We start from the raw sequence: 18,656 nt of genomic DNA, 5'->3' as shown, positions 1-18,656 counted from the left end.
ATCAGATTTGGTGAGAAAATGATTGAAATATTATTTTTAAATAATATTAAAATAATAAATAATATTAAAATATTAATGAATAGTAAATTTTTTTTACTATAAATAACCATGGGAGGGAAGATTATTCTGCACCAAGAGAAGAGAAATCAAGTGAGAGAAAGTTAGAGAGAAATTTTTAGTTGCAAGAAGGGTAGAGGTTCTGAAAGGTTTCGGAGAAATAAATTCAGAGCAAGAGACGTCTGGAATAGAGGTAGGGGAGCTAACTTTTCTATGCTTTTATATTATGATTTAGTATTTCTATGCTTTTATATTATGACTTAGTATTGTTTTATTACTATTCATATCTTGAAATTATGTATGAATACTGTTAATGCTTACTGTATGTTTATCTATATTGAAATTCGGTGTTAATATTATATGCTGTTGTTTTGAATCTGTAAATAAGAAATTTGTTAAAAACTAGTTGAGGAACACTTTGGCTAAGGAAAGATTTGGTACTTAAGTTGTCCATTGTGACGCACCTCTCTTTCCTGGAAGTCTACTCGACAAGTTTTTAACTTAAATCTTATTGAACAGATTTTGTACTATTAAAATATTGTGCAATATATCTTGTTGGAATGGAAATGTCTGATGAATTCATTTTTGTGGTAGATATGGAATTATGAATTATAATTGTGATAATTGCATTTTATTATACTGCATTTGAATTTATGCATCTGAACATGTTATGGGTAGTATGGGGAGATTTTGTAAGGGTATAATGTGAGTTGAGGAATATTAGTATGGTATGAGTCTTGTGGAGAGATTAAATAAATGTTATGGTATTTGTGTATATGTTGATGTTGAGGGTCCCGTAGTTGGAGGTTATCCTGATACTCTAATAATCATCTATTCTCAAGTAGAGAGGGATGAATTATGTGGTGAGAGGAGCAGGAGGTCCTGGTCTATGTGCCGGTTTTGGACATAGTGAGGGGATTAACCTTGTGAATGGTATGAAGTATTTTGAAAGTGTATTTGTATATAAAAAAAAAAAGAGAGAAAGAAAAAAAAAAGAAGAAGTAGAAGTCATTACAAGTGCATAACCTCCCGTGACCGCTCATCAACTTATCATCCGGATGAGTGTCTATTGGGTATTGTGGTGTCTATTGGGTATTGTGAGACGAGTGTCTAATAGGAATTGTGGTATGAGAGTGTCGAACATAATTATTATATGATGTTTATATCAAGGTAATTATATATGTTTTATAAATGATTTGTTGCATGTTAGCTCACCCTACTTGTTTGTGTTTGTATGATGTGATTGTTGTATGATGGTATGAGTATGTATGACATAATTATTATATGAGGTTTGCATGCATGTTTCATAAATGATTGGTTGCATGTTAGCTCACCCTACTTGTTTGTGTTTGGGTATGTGCGATGATCGTATAATTCGTTATACGGGAGCAGATGAAGGAATGTTGCCTCACTCAGTGCCAAGGAAGGGAGAAGTAGAAGAACTATAATTAGAACATTTTTACATGTATAGACTTATATCAACTAGGAAATTTTAAAGGGTGAGATTACGGGATGTTACCGTAAATGTAATGTTACAATATATAAATTATGAATTATCCAATGTGAGAATTTGGGATGTTACATTAATGGTATCAGAGCAGTTCGTCCTTAGGATGACCTCTGTGTTGTGGGTCTTCCGTGTCTTCTCTGTGAAGAATTGAGTCTAAATGGTATAATTTACCATTTCGTCCAAATCTAGATAGTAGAGTATTGTGTCTAACTACCATGACTTTTACCATAGATGATTTTCCTTTCTTAATTCTGAGGGTTTGAGGAAAGATATTAGAATTAGTTAAAGCCTTGATAGGGAGATATAATACCAGAGTTTAAGTTTCAAAGGATGAGTGAAGATGTTGGTGTTTAGAAGTAAAATTTTTTAGAAGTTTCTAGAACAAAATTAATAGATGAGATATCTTGCGTTTCACAGAAAGGAGTTGAGTTCGAAGGCTAGATTAAAAGAAGCTTTGGATAAGCATGAATGTAGCAAGATTTGAGAAATCAGTTTGGTTTAGTATATCAGCAACGTTAGAAGTCAGAAGAGAAGGAAGTATTGATGAGAAACAGAGTGGCATTGTGTGAGATTGGTAACATGGATTGATGTATCAGTGATGATTGGAATCTGAAGAAAGAAAATAGATGAAGATTTGAAGATAAAGCTTAAAATAAAAAGGGATAGGAATACTGAAGTAGATTAAGAATAAATCAAATATTAGACGAAGAAGAGTAAATAAGAAGTTGTGTAAGGCATAAAGAGGATTGAGAGAAAGTTTAATAGGAGGAGAAATTTATAAGTTAAGAGAACACGAGGTCTTTAGAGAAGAATGAAGTATTGGAAGGATTCTAAGCTAAATGGATGATTAAAAGGAGATGGTTAGATTTTTTTCAGTAAATACATTAGAGATAAGATTTGAGAATATGTGATTTTGGTATGAGGAGTAGTGGAGAAAATCCAGGTACGAAAATTTTGGCTTTCGGCTTATGCAAAATATTTGGTATTTTTATGATAGGATTAAAATGTCATGATTTATGGTTGTAAATTTTATTGATTTTGGAATGTTAAAGTTAGTAGAGGTAGTGTAGGTGGAATTGATATTATTATGAATATGGCAAGATAAGGAAGAAGAAGAGTTTGGAAATAGATAAAAAGGAGGGTTGCAACACTAATGTGATTAGGGAATTAGGAATAATTAAGAAGTTGTAGGTTGTAATTGGAGCAATTTCATCAGGCATAGTTATATGGTAGTATTCAAACCTCAATGGTGATGTCGCACCTTGATCTCTATCCAGTGATGTGTATGAGTGAACTTGTTGATAATTACTTTTAATTCGCATAAGATAAAAAAAAATTTTAGATTTAGTTAACACTAAATATCCTTGGGATATGGTTTTGATCTCGGGAAACACATTATAATTGAGGTAGGTTTAATGATGGTTGTGATAGGGCTAAAGTAAGAGTGTTTGGAAGGTTTATGATTTTAATTTTTGTGAGTACATTTCAATTTGAGATGCTAGAAATTTTATGCACAAAATAAGTAGAGAAATGATTCAGGTTATGAGTGTGAGACTTTTCTAGTTGAATGCGTTCAGATGAGTATTAAATTAAAAATTTTTATTTTTGAATTTTCGAGGACGAAAATTTTTGTTGTTGGGGAGAATGTAAGACCCATAAAAAAAAAATCTATATATATATATATATATTTATAGTAGTAAATTTTAGTATTTTATTAGTAATAATAATTTTAATGGATAGAAAAATGTAAATTTTGGATATAAAATTATAGTAATTTTAGAAGGAGAGGTTCAAATTTTTGGTAACTTATTTAGTAAATTTTTTTAAATTGAATAGTAAAAAGTAAATAGTAAATAGTAAAAAGTAAATAGTAAATAGTAAAAAGTGAATAGTAAAAATAAATTTTCAGCATTTGGATTTCTTAGCATGGAAGAAAGTAGTAGGTAGAAATTAGGATCAGATTTGGTGAGAAAATGATTGAAATATTATTTTTAAATAATATTAAAATAATAAATAATATTAAAATATTAATGAATAGTAAATTTTTTTTACTATAAATAACCATGGGAGGGAAGATTATTCTGCACCAAGAGAAGAGAAATCAAGTGAGAGAAAGTTAGAGAGAAATTTTTAGTTGCAAGAAGGGTAGAGGTTCTGAAAGGTTTCGGAGAAATAAATTCAGAGCAAGAGACGTCTGGAATAGAGGTAGGGGAGCTAACTTTTCTATGCTTTTATATTATGATTTAGTATTTCTATGCTTTTATATTATGACTTAGTATTGTTTTATTACTATTCATATCTTGAAATTATGTATGAATACTGTTAATGCTTACTGTATGTTTATCTATATTGAAATTCGGTGTTAATATTATATGCTGTTGTTTTGAATCTGTAAATAAGAAATTTGTTAAAAACTAGTTGAGGAACACTTTGGCTAAGGAAAGATTTGGTACTTAAGTTGTCCATTGTGACGCACCTCTCTTTCCTGGAAGTCTACTCGACAAGTTTTTAACTTAAATCTTATTGAACAGATTTTGTACTATTAAAATATTGTGCAATATATCTTGTTGGAATGGAAATGTCTGATGAATTCATTTTTGTGGTAGATATGGAATTATGAATTATAATTGTGATAATTGCATTTTATTATACTGCATTTGAATTTATGCATCTGAACATGTTATGGGTAGTATGGGGAGATTTTGTAAGGGTATAATGTGAGTTGAGGAATATTAGTATGGTATGAGTCTTGTGGAGAGATTAAATAAATGTTATGGTATTTGTGTATATGTTGATGTTGAGGGTCCCGTAGTTGGAGGTTATCCTGATACTCTAATAATCATCTATTCTCAAGTAGAGAGGGATGAATTATGTGGTGAGAGGAGCAGGAGGTCCTGGTCTATGTGCCGGTTTTGGACATAGTGAGGGGATTAACCTTGTGAATGGTATGAAGTATTTTGAAAGTGTATTTGTATATAAAAAAAAAAAGAGAGAAAGAAAAAAAAAAGAAGAAGTAGAAGTCATTACAAGTGCATAACCTCCCGTGACCGCTCATCAACTTATCATCCGGATGAGTGTCTATTGGGTATTGTGGTGTCTATTGGGTATTGTGAGACGAGTGTCTAATAGGAATTGTGGTATGAGAGTGTCGAACATAATTATTATATGATGTTTATATCAAGGTAATTATATATGTTTTATAAATGATTTGTTGCATGTTAGCTCACCCTACTTGTTTGTGTTTGTATGATGTGATTGTTGTATGATGGTATGAGTATGTATGACATAATTATTATATGAGGTTTGCATGCATGTTTCATAAATGATTGGTTGCATGTTAGCTCACCCTACTTGTTTGTGTTTGGGTATGTGCGATGATCGTATAATTCGTTATACGGGAGCAGATGAAGGAATGTTGCCTCACTCAGTGCCAAGGAAGGGAGAAGTAGAAGAACTATAATTAGAACATTTTTACATGTATAGACTTATATCAACTAGGAAATTTTAAAGGGTGAGATTACGGGATGTTACCGTAAATGTAATGTTACAATATATAAATTATGAATTATCCAATGTGAGAATTTGGGATGTTACATTAATGGTATCAGAGCAGTTCGTCCTTAGGATGACCTCTGTGTTGTGGGTCTTCCGTGTCTTCTCTGTGAAGAATTGAGTCTAAATGGTATAATTTACCATTTCGTCCAAATCTAGATAGTAGAGTATTGTGTCTAACTACCATGACTTTTACCATAGATGATTTTCCTTTCTTAATTCTGAGGGTTTGAGGAAAGATATTAGAATTAGTTAAAGCCTTGATAGGGAGATATAATACCAGAGTTTAAGTTTCAAAGGATGAGTGAAGATGTTGGTGTTTAGAAGTAAAATTTTTTAGAAGTTTCTAGAACAAAATTAATAGATGAGATATCTTGCGTTTCACAGAAAGGAGTTGAGTTCGAAGGCTAGATTAAGAGAAGCTTTGGATAAGCATGAATGTAGCAAGATTTGAGAAATCAGTTTGGTTTAGTATATCAGCAACGTTAGAAGTCAGAAGAGAAGGAAGTATTGATGAGAAACAGAGTGGCATTGTGTGAGATTGGTAACATGGATTGATGTATCAGTGATGATTGGAATCTGAAGAAAGAAAATAGATGAAGATTTGAAGATAAAGCTTAAAATAAAAAGGGATAGGAATACTGAAGTAGATTAAGAATAAATCAAATATTAGACGAAGAAGAGTAAATAAGAAGTTGTGTAAGGCATAAAGAGGATTGAGAGAAAGTTTAATAGGAGGAGAAATTTATAAGTTAAGAGAACACGAGGTCTTTAGAGAAGAATGAAGTATTGGAAGGATTCTAAGCTAAATGGATGATTAAAAGGAGATGGTTAGATTTTTTTCAGTAAATACATTAGAGATAAGATTTGAGAATATGTGATTTTGGTATGAGGAGTAGTGGAGAAAATCCAGGTACGAAAATTTTGGCTTTCGGCTTATGCAAAATATTTGGTATTTTTATGATAGGATTAAAATGTCATGATTTATGGTTGTAAATTTTATTGATTTTGGAATGTTAAAGTTAGTAGAGGTAGTGTAGGTGGAATTGATATTATTATGAATATGGCAAGATAAGGAAGAAGAAGAGTTTGGAAATAGATAAAAAGGAGGGTTGCAACACTAATGTGATTAGGGAATTAGGAATAATTAAGAAGTTGTAGGTTGTAATTGGAGCAATTTCATCAGGCATAGTTATATGGTAGTATTCAAACCTCAATGGTGATGTCGCACCTTGATCTCTATCCAGTGATGTGTATGAGTGAACTTGTTGATAATTACTTTTAATTCGCATAAGATAAAAAAAAATTTTAGATTTAGTTAACACTAAATATCCTTGGGATATGGTTTTGATCTCGGGAAACACATTATAATTGAGGTAGGTTTAATGATGGTTGTGATAGGGCTAAAGTAAGAGTGTTTGGAAGGTTTATGATTTTAATTTTTGTGAGTACATTTCAATTTGAGATGCTAGAAATTTTATGCACAAAATAAGTAGAGAAATGATTCAGGTTATGAGTGTGAGACTTTTCTAGTTGAATGCGTTCAGATGAGTATTAAATTAAAAATTTTTATTTTTGAATTTTCGAGGACGAAAATTTTTGTTGTTGGGGAGAATGTAAGACCCATAAAAAAAAAAATCTATATATATATATATATATTTATAGTAGTAAATTTTAGTATTTTATTAGTAATAATAATTTTAATGGATAGAAAAATGTAAATTTTGGATATAAAATTATAGTAATTTTAGAAGGAGAGGTTCAAATTTTTGGTAACTTATTTAGTAAATTTTTTTAAATTGAATAGTAAAAAGTAAATAGTAAATAGTAAAAAGTAAATAGTAAATAGTAAAAAGTGAATAGTAAAAATAAATTTTCAGCATTTGGATTTCTTAGCATGGAAGAAAGTAGTAGGTAGAAATTAGGATCAGATTTGGTGAGAAAATGATTGAAATATTATTTTTAAATAATATTAAAATAATAAATAATATTAAAATATTAATGAATAGTAAATTTTTTTTACTATAAATAACCATGGGAGGGAAGATTATTCTGCACCAAGAGAAGAGAAATCAAGTGAGAGAAAGTTAGAGAGAAATTTTTAGTTGCAAGAAGGGTAGAGGTTCTGAAAGGTTTCGGAGAAATAAATTCAGAGCAAGAGACGTCTGGAATAGAGGTAGGGGAGCTAACTTTTCTATGCTTTTATATTATGATTTAGTATTTCTATGCTTTTATATTATGACTTAGTATTGTTTTATTACTATTCATATCTTGAAATTATGTATGAATACTGTTAATGCTTACTGTATGTTTATCTATATTGAAATTCGGTGTTAATATTATATGCTGTTGTTTTGAATCTGTAAATAAGAAATTTGTTAAAAACTAGTTGAGGAACACTTTGGCTAAGGAAAGATTTGGTACTTAAGTTGTCCATTGTGACGCACCTCTCTTTCCTGGAAGTCTACTCGACAAGTTTTTAACTTAAATCTTATTGAACAGATTTTGTACTATTAAAATATTGTGCAATATATCTTGTTGGAATGGAAATGTCTGATGAATTCATTTTTGTGGTAGATATGGAATTATGAATTATAATTGTGATAATTGCATTTTATTATACTGCATTTGAATTTATGCATCTGAACATGTTATGGGTAGTATGGGGAGATTTTGTAAGGGTATAATGTGAGTTGAGGAATATTAGTATGGTATGAGTCTTGTGGAGAGATTAAATAAATGTTATGGTATTTGTGTATATGTTGATGTTGAGGGTCCCGTAGTTGGAGGTTATCCTGATACTCTAATAATCATCTATTCTCAAGTAGAGAGGGATGAATTATGTGGTGAGAGGAGCAGGAGGTCCTGGTCTATGTGCCGGTTTTGGACATAGTGAGGGGATTAACCTTGTGAATGGTATGAAGTATTTTGAAAGTGTATTTGTATATAAAAAAAAAAAGAGAGAAAGAAAAAAAAAAAGAAGAAGTAGAAGTCATTACAAGTGCATAACCTCCCGTGACCGCTCATCAACTTATCATCCGGATGAGTGTCTATTGGGTATTGTGGTGTCTATTGGGTATTGTGAGACGAGTGTCTAATAGGAATTGTGGTATGAGAGTGTCGAACATAATTATTATATGATGTTTATATCAAGGTAATTATATATGTTTTATAAATGATTTGTTGCATGTTAGCTCACCCTACTTGTTTGTGTTTGTATGATGTGATTGTTGTATGATGGTATGAGTATGTATGACATAATTATTATATGAGGTTTGCATGCATGTTTCATAAATGATTGGTTGCATGTTAGCTCACCCTACTTGTTTGTGTTTGGGTATGTGCGATGATCGTATAATTCGTTATACGGGAGCAGATGAAGGAATGTTGCCTCACTCAGTGCCAAGGAAGGGAGAAGTAGAAGAACTATAATTAGAACATTTTTACATGTATAGACTTATATCAACTAGGAAATTTTAAAGGGTGAGATTACGGGATGTTACCGTAAATGTAATGTTACAATATATAAATTATGAATTATCCAATGTGAGAATTTGGGATGTTACAAATATCAAGGAAAAAAACCTTGAAAAAAAAAACAATACTCCTACGTTTAAATTCATATGAAAAAATAAAAATTTTAGAAAGTCTGCTAATTTTTTTCGAAATTAGTTTTATAGAATAGTTTATACATAAGTTAATTTTAATTTGTAAAGAAGTCAAGTTCTTTTATTTTCCTTCTCTAAAATCTTTATTGAGAAGCATTTTCAAATATAATCTAAAACTTACCTCAAAAGTAGGAAGGATAGACGTAAACAATCCTGACTCCATAGGCAATTTTAAACTGTTTCTAGGATTCAAACCTACCACCAGGTTACAAAACAAAACAAATTATGATTATGAAGATAAGCTCCTTTTCAAGATATGGATATAGAATATAATTTCAAAAGGAAGCTAGGGAGATTTTGAGTGAAAAGATGCCTAGGACCATTTCTCTTGGTCTGTAATCAGTGGTTCCCTAAAATTATACACTCAAATTCCTTGCCATTTTTTTTCAGCCTTCTAGATAAGCTACTATATAACAATTCGGCCCTACTGTTATCCAAAAAGCTCAAAGTCTACAAACATTAGTTTCCTTCCCGATATTTTTTCAAAAGAACGTTTCTTTTCACAGGTTCTTTACTTTTATCAGTCACAGGTAACATCATGATTTTAATTTTATTAGCTCCTGACCCTTTTCATTAGATAGGAAATACCATTGTGTTCTTAATACCATTCTACTGGGAACCATAGCTGAACTAGTTTATAGGCTTACTCTGAAACTAGTTTTGCTTACTCTGAATCAAGTTTAGGTTCCCAACAGCGAGCTTTTATTTTTGGGGTAGAGGGTGGGAAGACCTAGGTCAGAACTTCTCAAAATTCATGGAAATCTTATAACTCAATCAATCCCTTAAGTTTGGATGTGGAGGATCCAACATAACTTTAGCAACCATCAAATACTATACTGCATAATCACCTCTATTCCATATTATGAAGTTATTAAGAATTATACATCCTTCGGGGGTTGAAAGCATAGAATTACATGGTTTATTTTTTCATAGGCTCTATTCATACTAATTTCCATGGATTTAAAAGTAAAGCAGAATTAAAAAAGGAACGGAATGATAATATGATTCTACATGTACAAACAGCTGGTTTTTCTGTTTGCTCCAGAAATACTTTTTGGTGATTCCAAAATGATAATAGCGGAGTAAAACCAGAAATCCTACTAAACATTTAACCAAAGAGATATATCTCAAAGTCAAATCACACTTTATTAGTGAAACCGAGGAAAACACACTTACGCACAAAACAGAACAAAGAAAATGGTGACTTCACTCCTCTCTAATTAGACGCTGCTTAGGCTAGCTCTTTCTTTTGGGTCAGAGGCCGGCGAGATGTTCCTAACTACTCTCCGCACTACGCCGGCATCTTCAATGGCCAATCTCTAGCTTCCCAAATCCTATGAGAAGCATGGATGTAAATTAGACCTATTATAATAATTTTATGGAGAAGGATGATATATCGGTTCTTAAACATTTTCTGGATGTAACTTAAGTCAAAGGCCCAGATAACAAACATAGGAGTGTTACATGTTCACATTTAAACAATTATTTAGATATAAATTTGAGGTCAATTCTTTCGGTGTACATATAAGTTAACATTTTGCATTTATTCAGATGACTTATCAGAAAGAGATGCTTATGCAGAGGTTTCTACGTCACAAATTGTAATGTTATAGATATGAAAGCAGACGTGAAGATGGTCCGTACAATGAAGAAAAAAAGATCCTCGCCTGACAAAAACAGTTTACAAGCTCAATATACAATTCAAGGAATATCATATTATGACCACGTGTGAAAGACCAACTAAAATTGGAAGTTCTCCACGTATTACAGCAGCTTATATCCAGATTCTCAGAGGCAAAACCCAAATCACACTTCTAGTGCAAGAAATGTTGTTTAGTCTCCGTATTCAACTTCAGATTTGAAGTTTGAATATGTAAACTTAAAAGGAAACACACCAAGCTTGAGAAAATTAAGAAAAATTATAAACATCTCTAATATTTTCTTCCATACATGAATACAACAGCTAATCTGTCATATTAATATTTTCATATGCATTAAACATAAAAACATCTAAATCACAGGACCAAATTGATTCCTATCATTTTTTCTATAAATCTGTTAGGGATGGAGAGTTTACGAGTGAAGGAATAAAACATTAAATGCCTAACTGCCTTAGCAGTTAGGAAGAGCGGGGTTATTGGTTGTATAAATAGCAAATAATCAATTGTAGTGGAGGGTCGATTGTTTTGATTGTAGTCTACCAGGGTTTGTCATCCTGAGGAGGGAGGTTATGCTCCCAAACCCAGTCCTTGTAAAGAGATTCATTTACGGTGAATAATAGCAAAACTCATTCTTTCATTTCTGTTTCTATCTTTTGAGTGTTTTCTTGTTAGGTTCCAAACCCAGGAACCTAATAATTGGTCCGACCTGCCGTTTCGAAGTGGGGGTGAAGGATCAAGAAACTGCCGAATCCCAAATTGGGCGCAAGAACGAGTTATGGAGAGAACGACGGAGGGAAGACTGGAGGCGTTGGAGATTACGATGGAAGGCGTGAAGGCTGAGTCCGCCGCTATACGACGGGAACTGCAACAATTAATACGAATGATGGAGGCGCGAACTAATAACCATGACGGAGACTTGGATGGAAGTCAAACATCTGTAAATGATAATCCGGGGAGGCACAATGAGGAGACTAGAGGAAGAGGGAGCGGCGATCATCAAGGGGTGCAACATAACTGGAGGAAGAGGGTGGACTTACTCACATTCGAAGGGCTAGAACCTCACAGTTGGATCAATCGGGCGAAACGATTTTTCGATATCCAGAAGGTAGCGGAGGAAGATAAGGTGGAACTCGCGTATATCAGCATGGAGGGCAGTGCGAGTTATTGGTTCAAGTTCTGGAAGGAAAAGGCCACCAATCGTTCATGGGAGGGCCTTAAGACAGCCATGATCGGCAGATTTTGGAGTGGATTTCGGGGGTCCGTATTCGAACGAATGGCGACGTTGCGGCAGGAGGGAACCGTGGAAGAGTACATTTGCGAATTTGAGGTGTTGGTAGGGCAGACCCGTGGCATACTAGAGGAGCAGGTGTTGGGTTATTTCCTTGCCGGGTTGCGCGAGGACATCAAGGGGCAGGTGCACATTCAAGACCCCCAGGAGTTGACGGTGGCGATGAGAATCGCGAGAGACGTGGAGGACGCGGCGCTCAGGACGAAAGGGGGAAGTTGGAATGCGACCAAGAATTCACAATCGTGGGAACGAGCGATCAGGGCAGACACAAGAAACGAGATCAATCACCCAAATCCGAGTCGATCGAGCGGGGCAGAAAGCGGACGATCGGTGAGAAGAGAAGAAGTCGCAACGAGTAGTGTAATGAAACCGAACGGTATGGGCGGGAGCGACAATAGAGGCCGAACGGTGAGGAACCTGCCCTATCCTGAGTTCCTGAAGAGAAAAGAAGAGGGACGATGTTTTCGATGTGGAGGACCATTCGCGCCCGGTCACCATTGTCCAAAAAGGAGCCTGCGGTTGGTACTCTTAGCAGAGGATGAGGAAGACGATGAAAAGGAGGATTTGCCACCGCCCAAGCCTCCTGATCAAGCCGAATGGTAACGGGGGACAACCGAACAATATCAACAGGATAGACCGAGCGGTTGCGATAACAGACCGAGCAGTTAATGGGTAGCGATAACAGACCGAGCGGTTAAGGGGTGCGATAACAGACCGAGCGGCCGAACGGTATCAGCAGGAGAGACCGAGTGGACAAGTTTCCCGTTTCCAACCTTGAGGACAAGGTTGTTCGGCAACGGGGTGTAATGTTAGGGATGGAGAGTTTACGAGTGAAGGAATAAAACATTAAATGTCTAACTGCCTTAGGAGTTAGGAAGAGCGGGGTTATTGGTTGTATAAATAGCAAATAATCAATTGTAGTGGGGGTCGATTGTTTTGATTGTAGTCTAACAGGGTTTGTCATCCTGAGGAGGGAGGTTATGCTCCCAAACCCAGTCCTTGTAAAGAGATTCGTTTACGGTGAATAATAGCAAAACTCATTCTTTCATTTATGTTTCTATCTTTTGCGTGTTTTCTTGTTAGGTTCCAAACCCAGGAACCTAACAAAATCCATAAAAAATTTCTATAGACTCTTTAATATCTTATGATAAGACTTAAAATCTTATGTGCTGAAATTCAAGGGATGGAAGAATAGGCTCAGTATCTTACATGTAAAATTTCTAGTCATAAGAGCTGAAAACTCATGGGCGTCGTCCAATGCTAGAAAGAAAAAATGTTCATGGCACGTATCTAGTCCTATAATAGAGCTGTTTCAGTCAATCAATTTCCTTTGCTAATTGTATTTGTGAATGAGAAAAATAAAAGTGAGCCATAAATTGGCTAAAGGAGAATCATGCTTTCAACTAGGAAAAAGAAATCTAAACTAGCTCCATCGTAGAGATAGCAAATAACTTCAGAATGGGCAGTGCAAATCATGGATCGGAAGGGTGACAGAAACCCAGATCTTAGAATTTGATGATTAAGGCATTTTGACTAAAAATCAACCAATAGAATACCTACACAAAAAGTTATGCTATTCTGAATCCAATACAATATGATAAACATATCAAATATGTATTAACTTAAAGGAAACGTGCTCAAGTACTCATTCACATCAAGCTAAGTTGATTTGATTAGTACAAAAAAAAAAGGCTGAATCCCTATATCTATAGGAAATTATGCTAATCAGTTCTAGTGGCCATGCAAACCCTTCATCTCACAAGACACTAAAGTTTTCTTTTCCACACTACCCACCTAGATCAGTACAAGAGAGAATTCAATCCCATCACTTTCCAGCAGAAACCCACAGGAAAATGCAATGGCCTTATAGTCGTAGGAAAAACAAAGAGCCAAACCAAACATCTTGAATGGATAAGCTTCTTCCTAAATATTTATGAAAGAAAAAAAAAGGAAAATAAACTTCTCTCACAAGGTAAAAATAACTTAACTTAAAAGCAGCTTTTGTGAAAACCTAAGCGATTTTAGCTTCTCCGAAAAGCTAATTTTAACTCACGCATACTTAACTTGGCAAAAATTAACTTTAACTTACTTATTTCACTTTTTTTTCTTCTACAAAAGCTTACTTGAAAAACTTTATCTAAACATGGCCAAAAGCATTTGTTAGTCTACCACCCTTCACTGAATTGAAGCATTCACTTATCATATATTTGTGTTTACAAGTAGTTCAGTAGATTGACTAGGGTCATTCTGTGTTTCAACTTTCAACTCATCACAAGATCATTACCAAACATTACACATGTTTACGATCGATACAACAAAAGATAAGAGTACAAATACAAACGGAGAATTTACACAAATAGCAAGACTCCGGAAACATAAGATTCCACAAATCAGTTAAAATTTGCATTGAGAAACTAATTGTACAATACAAAACATTTCATAATCGTTCTACTCGTTGATGATAAAAATAAACATAAACAATATCAATTAACACAGCATTATCAATTAATTACCATTTTCCAACCACAAACCCTAAATTCTCAGGGCACAGCATGGAGCCTCCCTTCAAACACAAACCCGCGGTAGAGTCCGTCGCCATTCCCGGGAAGGTTATCGATCCACCGCCACTGCTCCCCTTCGGCGGCACAGCGGTCCCAGAGCGCCAGCTTCCCGATCCTCTTGGCGGAGAAGCAAACCCTGTCGCCGCCTCCGAAGACTTTGAACTTTGTCGATTCACGGAAGGCGCGGAACATCTCAAGCGGCATGCGCGCTGCCTCGTCCCATTCGAGCTTGTCGAGGTCGAGACGGAGGACAAGGATGGTGGAGCAGGGCGCGTTGAGGGCGAACGAGGACTTGAGGCCGCCGACCATGAGGATCCGGTTGCCGTGGCCCCGAACAAGGCGGGGGCGCTTGAGGACGTCGAATACGTCCCCCCACTCGTGGCGCTCGAGGCCCGACCACGAAGGCGAAGGTGTTGCGGCGATGTTGCAGGAGAAAAGTTTCCACTGGCTCCGCCAGGGGGAACCGACGTCGCAGAGAGCGAAAGCGGAGTGGTTGATGAGTAGAGGGGAGCGGGGTTTGGAAGGGAGGTTTGAGGAGAATTTGAGCCACTTCGGCGTGCGGTGGCAGTAGAGGGCCGCGAGTTCGGTTAGGACCATGACGCGGTGGTCGGCGTCGACGAGAACGGCGCCATGGCGGGACCAGGCGGAGCCGAGATGGGGGAGGACGCGGAAGGTGCGCGTGAGAGGGTTACATGCGATGAGGGATTTGGTTGCGGTGGTGTCTGGCTGGGAAGGGTTGGCGTTGGGCTTGGGCTTGGGCTGGGCCCAGAGGTAGAGGAGACCGTGAGAGGAAGCAACGGGGAGAGGTGAATGGAAGGGGAGAAAATCGAGGGGGAAATGGAGCCATGTGTTATGGTCGGGATCGAAGAGGGAAAGAGAGGTGTGAGAAGTGTGAGAGGCGTGAGGAGTGTGGCGGTGGCGGAGGGCGAGGAGATGGAGGTGGAGGGGAGGGTGGGAGATGGAGAGGAGGTGGAGGAAGGAGGGGGCGGAGAGGAGGTGGAGGAAAAACTTAGAGAGGGAGCGGCAGAGGATGATTTGGCGGAGGGGGAGGGAGGAGAAGATCTGGTGGAGCGTGTCGTGCGGGAGACGGTAGATCGGAGGCTCCTCCTCCATCACACCACGGCGGTAGGGTAGTTGGGTGGTGGTTGGGCGCAGTGGGTGCGGCGGTTGGGTTGGTTCCAGTCAGAATAGGGAATACAATTTGTTTTGTTTGCTTTAAGAAGGTTAGTGAAACTGAGAAACTTGCTTCAAGCTTCTTCTTGGGTAATATATTGAGTTTCCCACACCCTAAAGTCAATTTCTGTTGCCGCTTCTCATTCTGATTCTGGATTAGAACCGTTATTTTCAAGAAAAATATATATATAATCAGACATAATATATGTTTTTATCTCTCAAAAAATATTTATGTTTATCTAGAATATTTTTTAAATTGTTATTTTAAGTCATTTCATTTTAGTATTTTATATTTATGTTATTTGAACTGTTTTAGTATAAAAAATAAATTAAACTAACGGGAAGGTTAAAATTGTTATTAAGAATCAAAATAAAATCTTAGAGTAAAAATATATTTAATTTTTATAACAATTATTATTTTTAAAATAATTATTGTACTCTTTTTTTTTCTTAAATCTTATTTATTTATATAAGATTTGAATTAGAAATAATGTTTTACTCTCTTTTTATAGCATACTGTGAATAGAAGTTTTATATTATTTATTTTTAGGTTAAAATATCCTATTAAAATAAGTAAGGTAATGTATTGTATAATACAATAGAATACCACTTAAGTAAGGTGTTCTCGTTTGGGAGATATAATCCACAAAAATAAAGATTTCATTTGGCTTTTTCCTCGAGTAATGAGTTATTCCTTAAGCAATGAAACTCAACTTGAGTGATATATTGCCGTAAAATAGAGAATGCATTTAAGCATCTCTTTACTTAAACATGAAGTTGTTACTTAAACATGGGACTTATCACTTGAATAATACTTTGTCACTAGATTAAGGAATTTCAAATTTGAAAGTCTTATATCAACTTCTGTCTACTCTAATGAGATCACTTTATTTGAGCAAGATATGTAGATGAGAACAAATCTCAACATACCCAAAAATAACTATCAAACTTATTGCACCTCATTGATGAAGGTTGAGAAACAGAGAAAGAATCAAACGTGAAAACAAGAGAAAGAAGTGTGATATTATTCTTGAAAGAATGGAAAAAGTATTTGATTGTGCTATAGTGATACAAACAACAGTTATAGAAAACATAGACTAAAAGAAAGAAAAAACCGAGACAATAAAATAAACATGTAGGTGTCATACACTTAAACCAATTAGTTGGCACTCGAGCGATGACATTAGAATGCATAATTTATCATCCCCTTAAGCTAGGAATAGACATACATCATTCCCACATTGGTACAGAGGTTGTTGAAGACGATAGGACAAAAATGCTTGGTTAGAATATCACTTGCTTGAAGGGCGGAAGAAACCGAAAGCAGTACTTTGTTGATTTTATCATGAATGATGATGTGGCAATCAATCTCCAGATACTTGGATCGTTCATGGAACATCTGGTTGGAAACAGTGTGGATCACAAATTAATTATCACAATAGATAACAGCAGGGGTGGTAAAAGGAATGCAAAGATCTTAAAGGAGATATGCAATCTAATGGATCTCACATGTAGTGGAAGCAAAAGCTCGATACTCAGTTCCATCAGAATTTCTGCACACTATTTTTTTTCTTTTTGAACTTCCATGAAATAAGAGAATCGCCAAAGTAGATGAAGAAGTTTGTGGCAGGTTTTCTTGTGTCACTACATGAATCCCAATCAAAATCACAATATATGAGTTTTTGTGTGAACTTTGAAGAAGAGACCATTGTCGAGGTGATCTTTGAGGTAGCAAAGAATTTAGTGAATGACTTGTTGATGAGAAATTGTGGGACAAGATATGAATTGGCTGAGATGATTGGTAGAAAATGTGATATTTGGTCTAATGTTGGTGAGATAGATAAGTCGGCCAATGCGATAGATGGAAAGAAAGGCATATTCATCATTAAGAGGTGTGTTGGATTGGAGGGAGTTGGTGTCGGAAGAGTGCACGAGAAGAGTGGGCATAAGTGTAGAATTTGTCATGTTTATTTCATGGAGAAGGTCAAGGATGTATTTGTCTTGGCTAAGATGTATTTCAACAAAACTTTGGCCAATTTCAAGGTCAAGAAATTAGGTAAGGTCTCTAAGATTTTTTATATGGAATTGCTTGTCAAGTAGCATGGTGAAGTTATTGATTTCAACTTCATTAGTGTTCGTCAAGGCAATGTCATCAACATAAACCAAAAGGACAATGATATTAGAATTTTCATGTTTGAGAAAGAGAGAATGATCAATTAAGGAACAAATATAGTTGTGACTAATAAGGAAGGATAAAACTTTGCATACCATTGTGTTCCAGCTTTTTTAAGGCCATATAAAAAGAACTAGAGCTTGAAAACTTTGTTGGGACTAGAAAGGGATAAACCAGGTGGAGGTTACAAAACACTTCTTCATGGAGATCACTGTGAAGGAAGGCGTTGTTAACATTGAGTTGTTTGAAGCAACAATAATAAGAAGCAAACACATGGTAGTAAGCTTTGCAGTAAGAGCAAATGTGTTCATATAATCCAAGCCTTCTAGTTAAGTGTAACCTTTGGCAACTAGACGAGCCTTATATCAATCAACAGTGCCATATGACTTGTGTTTGATTTTGTATATCCAACTACAATCTATAACTGTCTTGCTAGGAAGAAGATCTGTGAACATCTAGGCATGGTTGGTATTTAAGGCTTGTAACTTGTCATCCATAACTTGTATCCATTGGAGGGGATTTAGAGGCCTTAAAGTATGTGTGTGGCTTAGTAAAAGCATAAAGAGACAAGATAATGTGTTTAAAATTTGAAGACAAATTATCATATGAAATAAAGTTGTGTAAAAGGTATTTTACTATAATGTTGGTGTGAAAATCTTGAAGATATATGGGAGCTTGTTGAGTATGAGTCAATCTTTTACAAGGAACTTCAATAGTCTCAGCAAGTGACGTGGTGATGTTTGGTTCAACAATACCAGTGTTCTCAGTAAGGTCAATAACATCACAAATTTCAACATTAGTATTAGTATCCTTAGTTTCAATAACATCATAATCAAAATTAACAATGAGGTCATGATGAGTAGGAACAACAATGTTATTATGATTAATTGGTGTGTGAAAAAAGTTATTATAGACAATAGTGTAATTACTAGGTATAATTACAGGAAATCTATCACAATCATGACTTTTAGCATCATTGAGAGAAATGTTCTTCATAAAATTTAACATTACAA

General features: G+C 35.2%; 1 protein-coding gene across 1 annotated transcript; it reads right to left on the bottom strand.

Annotated features, from left to right (window-relative positions):
- Positions 1–9,726: 9,726 nt before the first annotated feature.
- Positions 9,727–15,591, bottom strand: LOC124836531 (F-box family protein). Its single transcript, XM_047311700.2, has 2 exons — positions 14,250–15,591; positions 9,727–10,121 (listed from the first exon to the last, which is right to left on the bottom strand). Exon 1 carries the CDS (start codon positions 15,408–15,410, stop codon positions 14,277–14,279), a length of 1,134 nt encoding a protein of 377 aa, XP_047167656.2. The 5' UTR covers positions 15,411–15,591; the 3' UTR covers positions 9,727–10,121; positions 14,250–14,276.
- Between the last annotated feature and the right edge of the window lie 3,065 nt (positions 15,592–18,656).

This window comes from Vigna umbellata, chromosome 4 (genome assembly GCF_029865625.1).
Source record: "Vigna umbellata cultivar VRB3 chromosome 4, Vumbellata_1.0, whole genome shotgun sequence".
In the NCBI taxonomy this organism is placed as follows: domain Eukaryota; kingdom Viridiplantae; phylum Streptophyta; class Magnoliopsida; order Fabales; family Fabaceae; genus Vigna; species Vigna umbellata.
The sequence above is the reverse complement of the archived record's forward strand: the minus strand, read 5'-3'. Positions and strand labels throughout refer to the sequence as shown.

Bases quoted from the DNA above. Each gene is read 5' to 3' on its own strand.
- LOC124836531 (XM_047311700.2), bottom strand. From the start codon at position 15,410: ATGGAGGAGGAGCCTCCGATCTACCGTCTCCCGCACGACACGCTCCAC.